The sequence below is a fragment of the Lonchura striata genome, chromosome 6 (assembly GCF_046129695.1).
Source record: "Lonchura striata isolate bLonStr1 chromosome 6, bLonStr1.mat, whole genome shotgun sequence".
In the NCBI taxonomy this organism is placed as follows: domain Eukaryota; kingdom Metazoa; phylum Chordata; class Aves; order Passeriformes; family Estrildidae; genus Lonchura; species Lonchura striata.
The window spans coordinates 44465772-44479477 of NC_134608.1; the positions used below are offsets into that span (position 1 = coordinate 44465772).

A 13706-nucleotide genomic window follows, 5' to 3' on the forward strand; every position below is an offset into this window, starting at 1 on the left:
GTAAGGGCACATTTCTTGGAGCTCTGTTTTGTTTTCATCTTGTCTTGTCCAAATTCATAAACTGGCTCTGGAGCAAATGAGAATCACAGTGAGAGCTGTCATATACAGTGGTTACATATGCTAGTAAATCAGCACGATCTCATCTACAATAATGCTGTTTGCTCTGGCTTGTTGGGGGTATTGCTGGTGGCATCAAAGTGAGTTGGAGGGTTCTCCTTGGTGTTCCCACTACCTCTGCTGAGGGAGGTGACTGTGGTTTTATCCAATGCAACATCCAGTGCAGTTTGAGATACAATGCAAGTTTACTAGGACAGGAGATAATTTGAATTTTCTGTAGCACATCTGTGATTCATCTAAAGTGATCTATGTGCAGTTATTTTCAAAGACCCCAAGACAGTTAAAACAAACCTTCCTGCAATTCAGATGGCTTGGTGCTTCTTATGCTTTTAAAACAAACAAACAAAAAAGCTTGCTTGTGTTCTCCTGAGTTGTAGTCAAGGAAATAAATAAGCAAACAGGATCTCCTGTTTCTTGGTTAATCTTGCTTGATAGTAATTTCATTCCTGAAGCCGTAATTCACTTTGTGAGTGCAGGTCTTGATTTCCTTTCTGTTAACGGGGATGTAATCATGTGCCGGATTCAAGCTAAGGTCAGGGATGCACAGTCCAGTGACGTGTTTTGAAGCTGGTGCTGGCTAGGATGTTTGCAGTCTGGGTTTGTTAATGAGAGAGAATCTGCCCATGGGGATCAGCAGAAGTCCTCAATACAAGTGCACTGAATATGTTGTCCATTCTGGAGTAGATGCTGGCCTGTCTTGCACCACAGCCTCAGGAGCAGGTTGACTTCTGCATGGGGCTGGTTCTCATGAAGCAAAAGTTCTCCCTGCAGTCAGCAGCACATGGCCATCACTTCCTCCTTGGCTTGTCAACTCATGGGCACACAGCCAGGCGTGCCCGTGCCCACCTATAACAGCCCACAGCCCCTCCTGAGTGCCTTGTGGGGCTTTGAGGTTTCCTCAGGCTGTGGTGGAGCAGTCCCAAAGCCATGCTCACTTTGGCAATGCGTGGTAGGTATGTGCAATGGTGTAATGCTGTGGCTTTGCTTCTGAAAGGCTTTAAGAATGTGGGAAAAGAGCCTCTGATGACAGCTCCTCTTGGCTTGCAGCTGCTGACTGTCCCCCCATGTTCTGCCAGGCAGCCAGGATGGGCAGGTTGCTTCAAACCCTTAGCCTGTGTGGTTTGAAGTGTGTCAAGGTGCTTGTTCCATGCACTTAAAAAGTTCTGATGGGACTTACTCAACTTCTCACAGCTTGCTTTAGTTGCTTTCACTGCTCTGCATGGCCAGGTTTATTACAGGGCGTACAAGTGTGTGAGTCACTGTTAGAATTAGTAGTAGCTTTACAAGTGAGTGGTAGCAAGATGTATATGCTTTTCCTTTAAAACTGTTCCCCTAAAGCAAAAATTGCAGGCTGATACCATAGATGGCTAAAGACATAAAATGCTGTGTTTAAATATATGCTTTTAAAATAGAACATGAAACAGGAACGGTGACTTGTTGTGTTTCAGCACTGGTGGGTATGACTGTAGTATGTACTTTTTTTACTTTATTCTACAGCAGTAGTTTCACTCTGATAGAGGCCAGAGTGTTAGTGAAGTACAGTGTGTCAAAACTTGCCTTTTTTTTCTTCTCCTAGCAGCAGTCTCTAATATTTAAAGTGGACACAGTCAGAATGAGAACACATTTACCTAAACCCATTTCTGCTTTTTCAATGACCTTCCACCAAAGAGAAACTGACTACAAACATGTAGTCTTAATCTTAATCTTAGGCTTGAGTAGATACTTTTCTACAGTACAAATTATTTAAAAGCTGGGTTCCAGAATATCCTCAGATCCAGGCTGAGCCTGAGAACATATTGCTATGCTGTGTTTCCTAAGAAGAGATTTTACTGATATATTCATTTTCAAAAGCCCACCTGTCAAGTACCAGCAGGGTGATTGCTGATGAATTGGTAAGCGTGAGATATGGTGGTGTGGCTGGGGGTGACAGGACACGTGTGTGTGTCCTGGGCTGTGTCACAAGGAGCACTGCTGCTGGGCCATGAGAAATGCTCAGTTCTCCTGGGCAGTGAGCAGGGCTGCAGAACTGGGCTGGTGGCTGTGGACAGAGGTTCCCCTCTCCCAACCAGGCTGGTCCTGGCAGGTGGTATCCCATGTGGGGAAATGGGAGTTTGGCACATCTGACTGGAAAAATATGGGGCTTTTGGGAAGGGTATAACAGTAAATCTGATTTATGGAGAACAATTTTGACATGAAGTCTTGGATTTTTTATGTAGATGCTTTCTTCTTGCTACCAATATTTGAGATTCCAGCTGGTAAATTAATTAAAGGAAAGTTGCTTTCATTCAAAAATTGGGTATTTTATTTCAGGTTGGCTGATAGCTAGATAATGTTCAATGCGGGTTGGCAGTAATGTGCAGTTTCATTAAACATTTTTAGGCTGATTGTAGTTGGTATTAATTTTTACTTCCTTAAATTGTTGACTGGAAGCTGCAAGTGTTAGTGTCAGATGACAGACTGTGGACATTTTCAACTCATTTTCAAAAGGAGCTAGTTCATAACTTTGTTTTGGGGTTGAATTTAAATGTGCATAGTTCAGGGCTTTCTGTTGCTTATATCCTAGTTAATTATCTAATACCATTGTTGCATAGTACACATCTTCTTACTATTACTGTTCATAGCAGCTTCATCTTGTGTGTTTGTCATGGAAAAAAAAATCTCTTTGCTAAGAAAATACAGTGCTCTCAGGAGAAAATTGGGTGGTAGGGTTGAGAAACTAATTTGAGTGCTGTATTAAAAAAAAAAGAAGGTATGTAGCATACATAGGTATATGAAGAAGCATGGCAGGTACAGTACAGCCTGTTCCTATTTATAGGAAGCCTGTTTACATCAAGTAAAAAAATGATGTGTTTCATCAAATCCTTCAGAAAATAGATCTCAGTACATGAGGTATCATTTCCCTCAAGCAAAAGCTATATAACATCATGATGTCAAAACTACTCTGGAGTTTGAGCATGTGCAGAATGGAATAATAAAAATACCCCTATTCAATATATGCTGTTACTGAGCTAAGCTATGTTCTGTTCCCTCTCCAGAGTACTTTGACCACCGCCTCATTGAGCACAGCACCGTCTCTGTGCTCTCCCAAGCAGCAGCACTGTGGTCACACCCCAAGGCTGGTGAAGCCACTTGCCATCTCCATCCTTCCCACTGCCAGTAACCATTTTCTCTGCTTTCAATTTTTTCCCTAAATTTGGACTTTTGCACTGTTATAGAAAGAGAAAACAAATATGCATATTCCAGGCATGAGATTAAAAACTGGCTCCTTTGCACAAGTCTGGTGTTTTTGGCTGAAGAGAGGCTTTTGCAGAGGTGAATGCCAAAATATATATGTTCTTGCTGTGTAAATCCTCCCATGGTACCAAGTTGATCTTCCTTTGTTATTTTCTTAGAGTGTGGTCAGAGATGTCCAGAATAGCTTTCACTTTATAAGTGTCTTGAAAAATTGCCCCTTTAATCTGACGTACAGTTTATTTTCCCCTGTAGCCTGCGGAATATTTGTATTTTTAGCAGCATGTAAAAGACATTACTGGGATTTTTTTGGCCCCATAACAACAACAAGAACAAAAAAGTCAGAATTGGGGGAGTGAAATTGCCTATAAGCTTCACAGGAGATGTGAGAAGGAGGAGATGAAGAAATATTAGGTGACACGGTGAGACAGTTATTCAGACCTTGCTGCGCTGGAAAATTAAGCTGTGATTAAAATGTACTGATCAAAATTTACATTTGAAGTAGGAGCTGCAGCTTGGAAAAATAAAAGAACAAAATGCACTTCAGTATTTCTGTCCTTGCTCTATTTTGATTGTGGAGTCAATAAGAGGGGAAGATACACCCATTCCTGGCATGAATGTGAAGATTTTGCATTTTTCCAGTGTCTGAATGGATGTGTCTAAAGTGGTGCCTTGCCTGTGCTGCTGTCTGATAATGGGTCATGGAAGAACCCTGATTATATAACCCCCTTCCCTGGAGGTTTTGTCTGCCCACATTTTCTCCTTGGTGTGTTCCACCTTTGGTGCATGAGGGACCAGTTATGGCTTGACAGGAAGGATGCTTCTTTGGGTTTGTACAGGACAACACCCAAGTGATGTTTGATGTGGGAACCTACTTTGCTCATAGGTATGTGTATGGGATGAAGCAGAGCAATGAAGCAGAGCAGTGCCAGGGACCTGGAATAGGTCTTGCTTAGACCAAGATTGGTCCTTCTCAGCATAGGTGGGAATATCTTGCTGCTGTGTTGTTTCCTTTTGGAATTGTATACAAAAAGTAATGACCTAGAGGCTAATTCACTTGTCTCATGCACATTTCAGTAGGCAAAACCTTCTTTCAGTTTCTTCTTTAATATTAAATCTGATTTGGATGCCCCTCCTGGCTTCCCATCCGTAGGTGGGGCAGGAGCATGGTGGTTTGCTGTCATCCATGTGGATGCTGCGCCAAGGAGCGCCCGGCTGGCGCCTGTTCTGTGCTGGGCCAGCGCTCTGTGGCTGGTTTGCGTGTCTTGATTTAAAAGCCATGTCTTTCACACTGCCATGTGTGTGCCTGAGAACAAAGGCAAGACCCCCTCCTTGCTCAGCTTGGGCACTGTCCCAGTGCAGGGAGCAGGGAGCTGGCGGTCCTGCTGCGTGCAGGCAAGCTCCACAAAGTCTCTGTACAGCAGCTGTGCAACCTCAGCCTAATTTTAGCTGTGGGATATAGCTGGAAGCTAAAATTGTCAGCAAACGTTTTTTGTATTAGCACTTTCCTAAAATATTTCACATGCCGTGTACACATTTACTTATCTCCTTTCCCCTCCCTCCTGCTTTTTTTTTTTCCCTACAGCTTCTGATATGAAGAAGGATATAGAGTCTTTAATAGCCCAGGAAAAAGCAGAAATCGTCGCCAAATATGAGAAGGTACCAGCCTCATGCCTCTCCCCAGCATGCTGGCTGAGGCTAAAGCTCTTTCATCAATTAGGAATGCATCAAATTAGAACTTTTGCCTCCCTGCAGGCATTGCCCAGTAACCCTCTTGCCATTAGGCTTCATGCCAGCTCTCCCTTCCTATACATCCCCTCTTACTACATCCCTGGTGTTTATTGAGGGTCCTACCTGTGGTCAGCATAGGTACTGAAAGGTGCTGAGTTTCCGGTGCTTCAGTGCTCCCTTAATACAAGTATGGCTTATGCCCAACAGCACTGTTTTTTCTGATGTACAGCTTTCCCCAGCCTCTGGCAGAGGTAACATGGAATGCTGGATAGGCTGAACTTGGCATTTTTCTCTGTCTTGAATTTGGCTATTTAGTGCAGGTTTTGCTCTCCTAGTTCTGTGCCTTTTATGATTCAGGAAAGAGGGATATGGGCTTTGGGTGCAGGATGCAGGCACTGAGGTATTCCTGATGCTGGGACCAGCTCACAGGTGTCCTTTCTGCTTTCAGGGCAGACAGGAAGGAGCTCAGATTGACCAATGGGAAGATGCTGATTTCACACTCTACAAAGTTACAGACCGGTTTGGATTCCTGCAGTAAGTCCTCCTGCCCTCTCCTTTCCTCTCTGGCCTGTGTGTGTGTGTGGACCTTCCTTCTGCACGGAGTATGACTGGCCCAGCATCTCTCCCACAAGCTGCTTTGTGGCTTGGCTTGATCAGTCCCAAATGCAGGAGGAAAGACTAAATGGGCCTCCTTCCTCAACTGTGCATGTCCAGGCACTGATGCTTTGAATCTGCTGCAAGACAAGGCTCAGAAATTCTTTCCTACCACAAGCCTGGCATTAGAAGGTGCAGGCTGGTGCTCCTGTGCCTCCATGGTGTGCCACAGAGGGAGAGGCCCTTGTGTTTGCACCTTATGATTCAGGGGGGTATGGGAAGAGACCAGACAAGGTTGTCTTTCGTTCCCTTAGGAAATATCCACCCTAACCAAGGTGTATATGAATTACACACACTGTGCCTGGGAAGAATGCTTAAATAGAATTATTTTTATTCTGATTCTTAACATAAGTTACAATAGTAGGTGTTTTGTGTGCAGGAGGGAGGTTTTAAGCAATTGCCGTCCAGAAATTCTGCTTCCCCACCCTTTAAATTGCTGATCGTGTGTACTGAAGAGGAGATACGTGCCCAGGTTTTCCAGTTACATACAGTAGCTCTTTTACTCCCAGAGCCTCCTGTTGGGTGGTGGGATTTTGGATGGTGCTTCCCCTGCCTCTTTCATACTGGGGACAGCTGTAGGAAGGGCATAAAGTCCCCAGGACATAACTCCTCAAGTGTCTGAGGTGGTCAGTGAGCTGCAGCATCCTGTGTTCCCCCACACCCTTTCTTGCCCATGGAGTAACCAGTGACCCCTTGCTTTTCCAGCGAGCAGGAGCTGCCAACCCGCACCGCCTTGGAGGAGAAGGTGAGAGCTGCCAGCTCTGTCATCATGGATGTGGCATCCTTTTCACACCAGCTGGGGAGGGGATGTGTTTTGAGGAAACGAGCAAGTAAGAGCAAAGCAGGCAGCCAGCACCCACTGGTCACTGATGCTCTCCCAGATGTGGGCACTCTGCACGATGCCCAGCTGTTGGAGCTTTTATTTTGCTGAGTTAGACAACTTTCCTCCTCCACATGGCACTGAAAAAGCACCTCTTAAAACAATATCAGGCTTTTCCCTCTGCTTTGACACAGTGCTCAGCAGCTGTGGCTCTTAAATGGGACTGCATGTGCAAGGGAAGATGGTGGAAGTTGTAGGTAACAGGTAACCAACCATCACTTCTGTCCTCATCTCCCCTGAGATGGGAGCATGTCCTCTGGTAGGACCCTGCTAAATGGGACTGAATCACATTTCTTCTGATCTGATACAGTGATAGGATTTGAGTCTAGCTGGACCTGCAAAGATTTTTATTGTCAGGGAATACTCTTGGGAATGCTTTCTCTATGTTAAGTTTGTGTGTCTTGTCATTTTCACCAATGCTGCTTTTAATTACCAAATGCTGAAATTACAAGTTTCTGCATGCACCTGTGGATTATTCCCATCCCTGATGTGAGGTCTTTGCATAGAAATTTAAACCTAAGAGAATGAAGTGTTGTGTTTTCAAGAGACATCTCCCAGGGCTTTTTTTTCTTAAATTTGTATTTTCTTCTCCCTTGTGCCAGCAAAAACAGCAGGAAATAGAACGTGTGGACAAGTGGCTTAAGATGCTGAAGAAGTGGGGCAAATACAGAAACAGTGACAAGGTAAGAAGGTAAAGAGTGTATGTCTGGAAGGGTGGGTGTGATGGAGCCTTGTGATGCGTGAGGCTTTCAAAAAGTCAATAGGAAAAACAGATCTCTGGATCATTGCCTGATTGTACTTGTTAGTCTTTCATATTTTAAAGCTTTCCTAGAAATTTTTGGGTTACCAGTCGAGGTAAAAGTTCTGTTCTGATTCACACAGCTTTAAAAAGGATTTCCTAAATGCTGCTGCCATTTTTGCACTTGTACCTGTGCAAGCAGGAGCACAGCAGGGATGTTCATGTGCCCAGCTGGCTCCCTGCCCTGTGAGAGCAGAGGGCAGTGCATGCCAGCGGTCTCTTTGGTGTTTTCACTTCCTGGAAATGATGTGGGAGCTGTGACTGATACAGCCCAGCTGATGTTCCTTGTAATTCTCCCTGGGGGAAGAATTATTTCTCTAGAACAATACTTAGATTTTGTATTTTGCTCCTAGCTGTGCCTCTGAGAAGCCACTTAGGTATTACATTGTGTACATCTGTCTGGAAATTAAGGATGGAGACACCAACATTATGTCTTGGCTTTGGTATTAAAATGGACTCTGCACCAAACACCACTTCAAAAAGGAATTGTTTTTAATAAATAGTATCTGTTATATGTTCTTCTTACAAACCTCTTGAAACAAAAAATCCTTTGAACCTAATGGCAAGACCCTTGATGGGTAGGGAGTGTTGTGTCTGACCTGCTCTGCTTGTGGCACTATGCACAGGAGAGGGCTGAAGCCTGGCATGACCTTGTTGCTATGGCCTCTGCAGCCTTCGTGTTTAGCAGGAGTGGGGTGTTTGGCTGGACTGCTTCTAGCTCGTCCTTGGGAAAAATTTGAGCTTGATTAAAAACACTAAGTAGAAAGAAATACCTGAAGAATATCTGTATAGCTATAGGGACAACATTGAACAGAGCATCCTCCTTGCCCAGCTGTCAGGAGTCATGTCCAGTTCAGCCAGCCAAAGACCAGCTGTAGTCTCACTCTTAAAAAAAAACCCAAAAAAACCAAAAAAAGCCACCCCAGAAATATAATCACCTTAATGGCAGCAGGGATGGGGTAGAGGTGGGCTTGGGCTTTTATAATCCTTCTGTTCACTTCAGGGTTGTTCTAATTACTTTGTTAATCAGTGCTGCTCCAGAGGCAAAATTGGAGGTTCTCCTGTGACTTGGTTCTTTCTAATTAGAAGTTAGCACTAATTGGTGCGTGACCTTGTGGGTAAACCGCCAAATTCCAGTGGGGTACAGGGAATTCTTTCAGGTCCTGGAGGGTGTTTGGTGTGGGTAATGATGAGTGCTTTTAGCACACCTTGGCTTTCCTGAGTCAGATGGTGAAGACAGACAGGATCCAGCATGAATGCTGTGGAGCAGTAGCAATCTGATACCTGTCTGTTTTGGATTTCCCTTGATAATTACCGGGGGTGTTAAGCACACTGTAATTGATGCCATTCAGATCTGCTGGCTGGTGAAGGGTCAGACTGGCAAGTGGGTTTTGAGGGTCTTCAAGTCAGAAAATGAGAAAGCTCTTGTAGTAGAATAAAGGATGTTATGAATAACAGCCTGTAAATGGTTGATGACTCTTGGACACAGAGATGGCATTGTCCCATGCTGGGAGACCGGAAATGGCCATCCCCTCTCCCAGCAAAGAGAAAAGCAGTGCTTGGCCCCAAGCAGGGAAAGAACAGTCTGGTGACCCTGGGGAGTAGAAAGGAGCTTTGGTTTCAGTCCTGTCCAGCCTAACACCCATTGCCTGGCACCAAGGCAAGTGCAGGCTGTGAAGTCTGTAGCAGCCACACACTGTTAAATGCAAAGACTCCAAGAGGCACAAAAGAAGTGTGCCTTCTTTTAATAAAAAAAGTAAAATCAGGTTGTATCCTATACCTAGATGTGAAACCCCATGCTCTTGTGTCAGGAGCATGGAAGCTTCTCAGATATTCCTGCTGCCACAGCTGGATGCAGTTCAACTGTGGCATTTCAAGGACCTTATGCTGGGATCGCAGTCACGTCAGAGGCTATGTGTTTTGTTCTAGCTAAAGTAAATGTGACAAGCCCTTGATCAGATTTTTCTAAAGCAGAGTGGGTTGGTTTTTTTCCTTTTCTGAGCACTCAGGCTGCCACATCGGCATTGCATGTTTCCTTCAGGTTTGTTTTCATCACTTGGCTGACATGAATGTCACAAGACAGCCATTCTGTGTTATTTTAACAATGACTAAGGTGTCATCTTTGAAAAAATCCTCTTATTGAAAACAAGAATCTTCCCTTTGATGTTAATTTTGATATGCTGTGCTTTATTAGAGGGGAAAGAAATCTTGTTGCAGGAACCGCAAGTAGTATCAAAGGGATGTTGCCCTGACTTTGACTGCTTGAATGATGTAGAAACCAAACTTATTTTCCAGACTAAGACTTCCTGGACTTAAGGGCCAACCTTTTCAGTCCCTGTTCATGTATTAGAGCTGCAGACATCTGATCATATCTAGTCCTTTATAAAGAAGGACTTAGCAAGCAAGCCTTTGTGTTTTGCAGCATCTGAGTATCTGATCAAGGCTTAGGTTGTTGTCTCATCTTCTGTGCTGTGAAATGTCAGCAGGAGGGGTGAGGTTGTGTATCCATCCAGGGCATTGATCCCTAAGCAGCCCACCTGTCAGTGGTCAAGAAAGCAGCTTTTTCAGATCCTTGGCATGAGCCACCACCAGAGAGCAGCAGGTTTGGCTTTTTGTTCCCCCACCTGCAGCCTTTGTGCATCCTTACATGCTACTCAGGGCAGTCTGGGTCTTGTGACTGTCACAGATTTTTGGAAATAAGACTGAATAAAAAGAATGGGACCTTTTACATTCCTTGCCTAGAATGGCCTGGCTAGGAACTGAAATAATTTCTGGCATAACCTGTTTCAGGATGAGCAACAAATAGGATTATCTTAATTAAAGTATTGCCCTGGGGCTCCCTGTGCTCATCATTGCCTTAGATCTGTCTCCAGCTTTGTTCTAGACACATTTTGTAACAATCTGATTTAATTTCAAGATCAGCAAAGAGTGGCACTCAGCACAATTCCTCATATGGGTGGGGTTAGAATGATGCAATGATGCCTTTTTCTGGCTGAATTTCCACAAGGGAAAGGGTACAAAAATAAAGAAGTCCATGAAAGGATGACATTATTTTACAGAGTTAAGGTATGTCAAACCTGCAAAGTGCTAAACTGTGTTGTTCAATGTTCAGCACAAGGAGGCTCACATGTTCTCTTCAGTGCTGATTTGAACCCAAGTTTAAATACCAGCCTGACTCTGCTTGGGAAGGTTAGGAAATGGCTGGTGCCATGTAAAAATCTATACAGTTCAGGCAGCACAGTTTTGCTGATAAAAAAGGCTGTGCTGTGTGTGCTGCAACAGTGGGATAATTTATTCATCATAGCTCTGAAATGGATTTCAGCCAGAAGCATCAGTCATAGGAGGAGGATATGACCTCTGCATCATTTGCAAGCTGCATCTTGCTGCTGGCCTTGTGGGATGGGACCTTTAGTGAGGGATGTCTTTGGTCATAGATGCCTGTTTTTAGGCAAAGCCTGCTTTTGTGCAGGAGGGAAGCCTTGTCTCTGCTAAGGTCACGGGAGTGCAGAGCACTTAATCCAGTGCATGCCAGCAAAGCGGTTTAGGATGAATCAGGGATCTGTATGGACTGACACAAACCCCCAAGAGCAAACAGTCTGCTAATGCTGGGGACAGCCAGCAGACGTTTGTCGTGCCAGGGCTGGCTGAAGTCAGATCTCCTGCCTCAAATGCCATGGGAAGGAAAGGGGGTTGTGTCTGGGAGTTGCAGGGTGGCTTGCCTTTTTTTTTTTTTTTTTTGTTGGTTTTTTTTTTGGTTTGGTTTTTTTTTTTTTTTTTTTTTTTTTTTTTTTTTTTGTTTTGGAAAGGCAGATAGCATTTTCCTCTCCTCCAAAGGAAGCCTGGGCAATAACTGTAAATGTCTGCCCATGGCTCACCAGCTTTAGGATTTAAATTTGCCCCTGCTTTGCTGGTACCCCATCAGGAATAGCTGCATAGGCTCTAACTGCAGGCATAACAGCTGAGTTGGGAGCAATCATTAATCATATGGAAAGAAAGCCATGCATGCTGATGTCCAGTCTGCCAAGCATCCTGCATGGCCACATCATCAGTCAATAGATTACGTGTTTCTAAGAGGAAATTCTCCACTCCAGGTGAGAATTTGCACAGCTCAGTTCCTCTGGTGCATCACTGGTAGAGGATATGAAGAAGTCCTTTCTCTTTGGAAGGATCACTCTGAGTCCTAAAGGAATTGAGGAAGGAGGACTGCCCCCACTTTAGGGTGTTGGAGACATATGCTGGATATATGGAAAGGCTTGAAAGGGATATCACCATGCATACCCAAAATTGGGGCATTGCTTCTGCAATCTCTTCCGGGTGATCCGTGGACATGGCTGAAGCGTTAACAGTGACAGACTCCAAAGTGTGAAGGTGAACTGCAATGTGTGTATTCTGCTTCAAAAACGAACTTCTCCCAAATCGTCTTTAATTTCACTGTCTTTACTACTGTAAAAAGATGTTCTGTCTTTAAAGGCACTCCATCCCTCATATTCAAGAACCTGGAACAATTGGTTGGGTACTTCTCAGAGGAGATCGCTGGTGCAGGAGAATGGAGCTCAAGTCTTTACTTCCATAGTCTTCCTCATCCCATTTACCTCGGAGAAAATACATAGGGAGGGAAGCAATAGGGATGGGGTGATGATGGCCTCTGTGCCATGAGCTTTGTATGTTAAAGCCTGGAGAGGGAAGATGGTCCTATGGCAAAACCTGGAGCAAGTTTTAGACACTGTGGTTTCAGTCCTTGGTTGACAAAGGCTTTCTACAGTGTCTCGAGCCATTGCTTTGACCACCAGCATCTCCCTTTGTGAAGCAGACTGGTGTTTGTTCTTCTTGCCTGTGCATTGGTCTGTCAGCCTGCATGGGACATGATTTAGGTGTTCTCTTCCCATCTGAGCAGTTTATAAAGAGACAAAGAGAGTGACCTTGAGGGTTCTTTTTGACTGTCATGTGGTACAGGAGTTATAATCACATGCTGCCTTACCTCTGTCTTTTCATCCCATCATAAATACCACTTACATGGTAACTTCCCTGTTTTCCTTCAGGTTTCATGATGAAGAAAAGTTGCTAATTTTTTTTCTGGGTGACTCACAGCACTGAGGTTTTATCACTTTCATGTCTGGAGGTGGTGGGAGGAGGAAAGCCCTTGGATAAATAACAGGAAGGCATTTCATTTCAGTTCCATCTCAGCATGTTTTGTACCTCCCTCTGTTCCTCTAGCACTTGTGCAAAGAAAATCATTAGAGACATTACTATATACCACTGAGAGTTGCACTCACTAAAGTACAACAATACCAGCTCTGGAAATTCAAAACAAAATTATTTCCTTCCCATGCACCTGAGTATCATCATATGCCTTGGCAGCTGTCAGTCAGTCTCCTGTAATCCACTGGAAATAAGTAATCTTTTCTGAATTAGTGTCCTTGTCAGAATTGGTACATATTCTAGTTTCTTAATTCTGCCTCAGCTTTTGCTTCATAAAGGCATGAGTGCTTGCAGGAGCCAGGCTTTTCTTTGCACCTACTACTTTGGGAATGTGGTTCATCTAATCCTGTTGCTTTGTGTCTCTTGATGCATTGCACTTCTTTCATCCTGATTTAATGGCTCTTGGGAAATGGGTCTTTAATCTGTGGGGATCAATCTGTCCCACATGGTGTGAAGGTTTGCTGTCCTTAGAAGCACCTCCTTACATGAGCCTTTGGGTGTGCAGATGGTGAATTAGTGATGTCCCACTTGAAATGCAGGATGCAGTTGAACAGGATGGTGGCTTTCCATGGGCATGTCTTGCTGGTGAGGTTGCTTTTAGGGGGTGGCTTTTATTTGGTGCATACAGAGGGAAGGGCAGGATCTGGTAAAGGATTTCTGCAGGATTTCATTCTGACTATGCATTGGACCTTCACAGCTGGTGCTAAGCAACACTTGGGGCAGAGCAAGCATTTGGGGAGTTCTGAGGATGGTGTTTTAAATGTTGAATGTCCATTACACTTTCAGGATCAGGATATGTTGCAGACACTTTCTCTGTCAGCTGAAATACTGAAATATTTATTGTAATGGAGTGGAAAAGCATTCTCATAAACATCTGGTTCTCCTGGTTCTACAGACTACAGAGTTATTTAACATACTTTTTTTGAATGGGATAGTGGTGTTAGTTCTTTGCTATCCCCTAACATGTCTGTTTGAAGCCCACCTCCTGTCTTACCTCCTGGTCTTGTAAGTCTTTGGGACAACGACCACCGTTCCTGGGTCTTGCCCTCAGTAGACACAATGCTGACATGAAGACAATAAGGAAATGGGAGCATT

The 13706-nt window shown here is 44.2% G+C and overlaps 1 protein-coding gene across 3 annotated transcripts in view; it reads left to right on the forward strand.

Moving 5' to 3' along the window:
• LOC110484447 (USP6 N-terminal-like protein) overlaps window positions 1-13706 on the forward strand; it is a 75495-nt gene that overhangs the window by 45440 nt on the left and 16349 nt on the right. For all 3 annotated transcript variants that reach the window (XM_021555065.3, XM_021555067.3, XM_021555066.3), the window contains 4 exons: window positions 4934-5007; window positions 5528-5613; window positions 6439-6478; window positions 7216-7296. In XM_021555065.3, the coding sequence (XP_021410740.2) occupies window positions 4942-5007; window positions 5528-5613; window positions 6439-6478; window positions 7216-7296 (273 nt within the window). In that variant the 5' untranslated portion in view covers window positions 4934-4941. The remainder of the gene's footprint in view (window positions 1-4933; window positions 5008-5527; window positions 5614-6438; window positions 6479-7215; window positions 7297-13706) is intronic.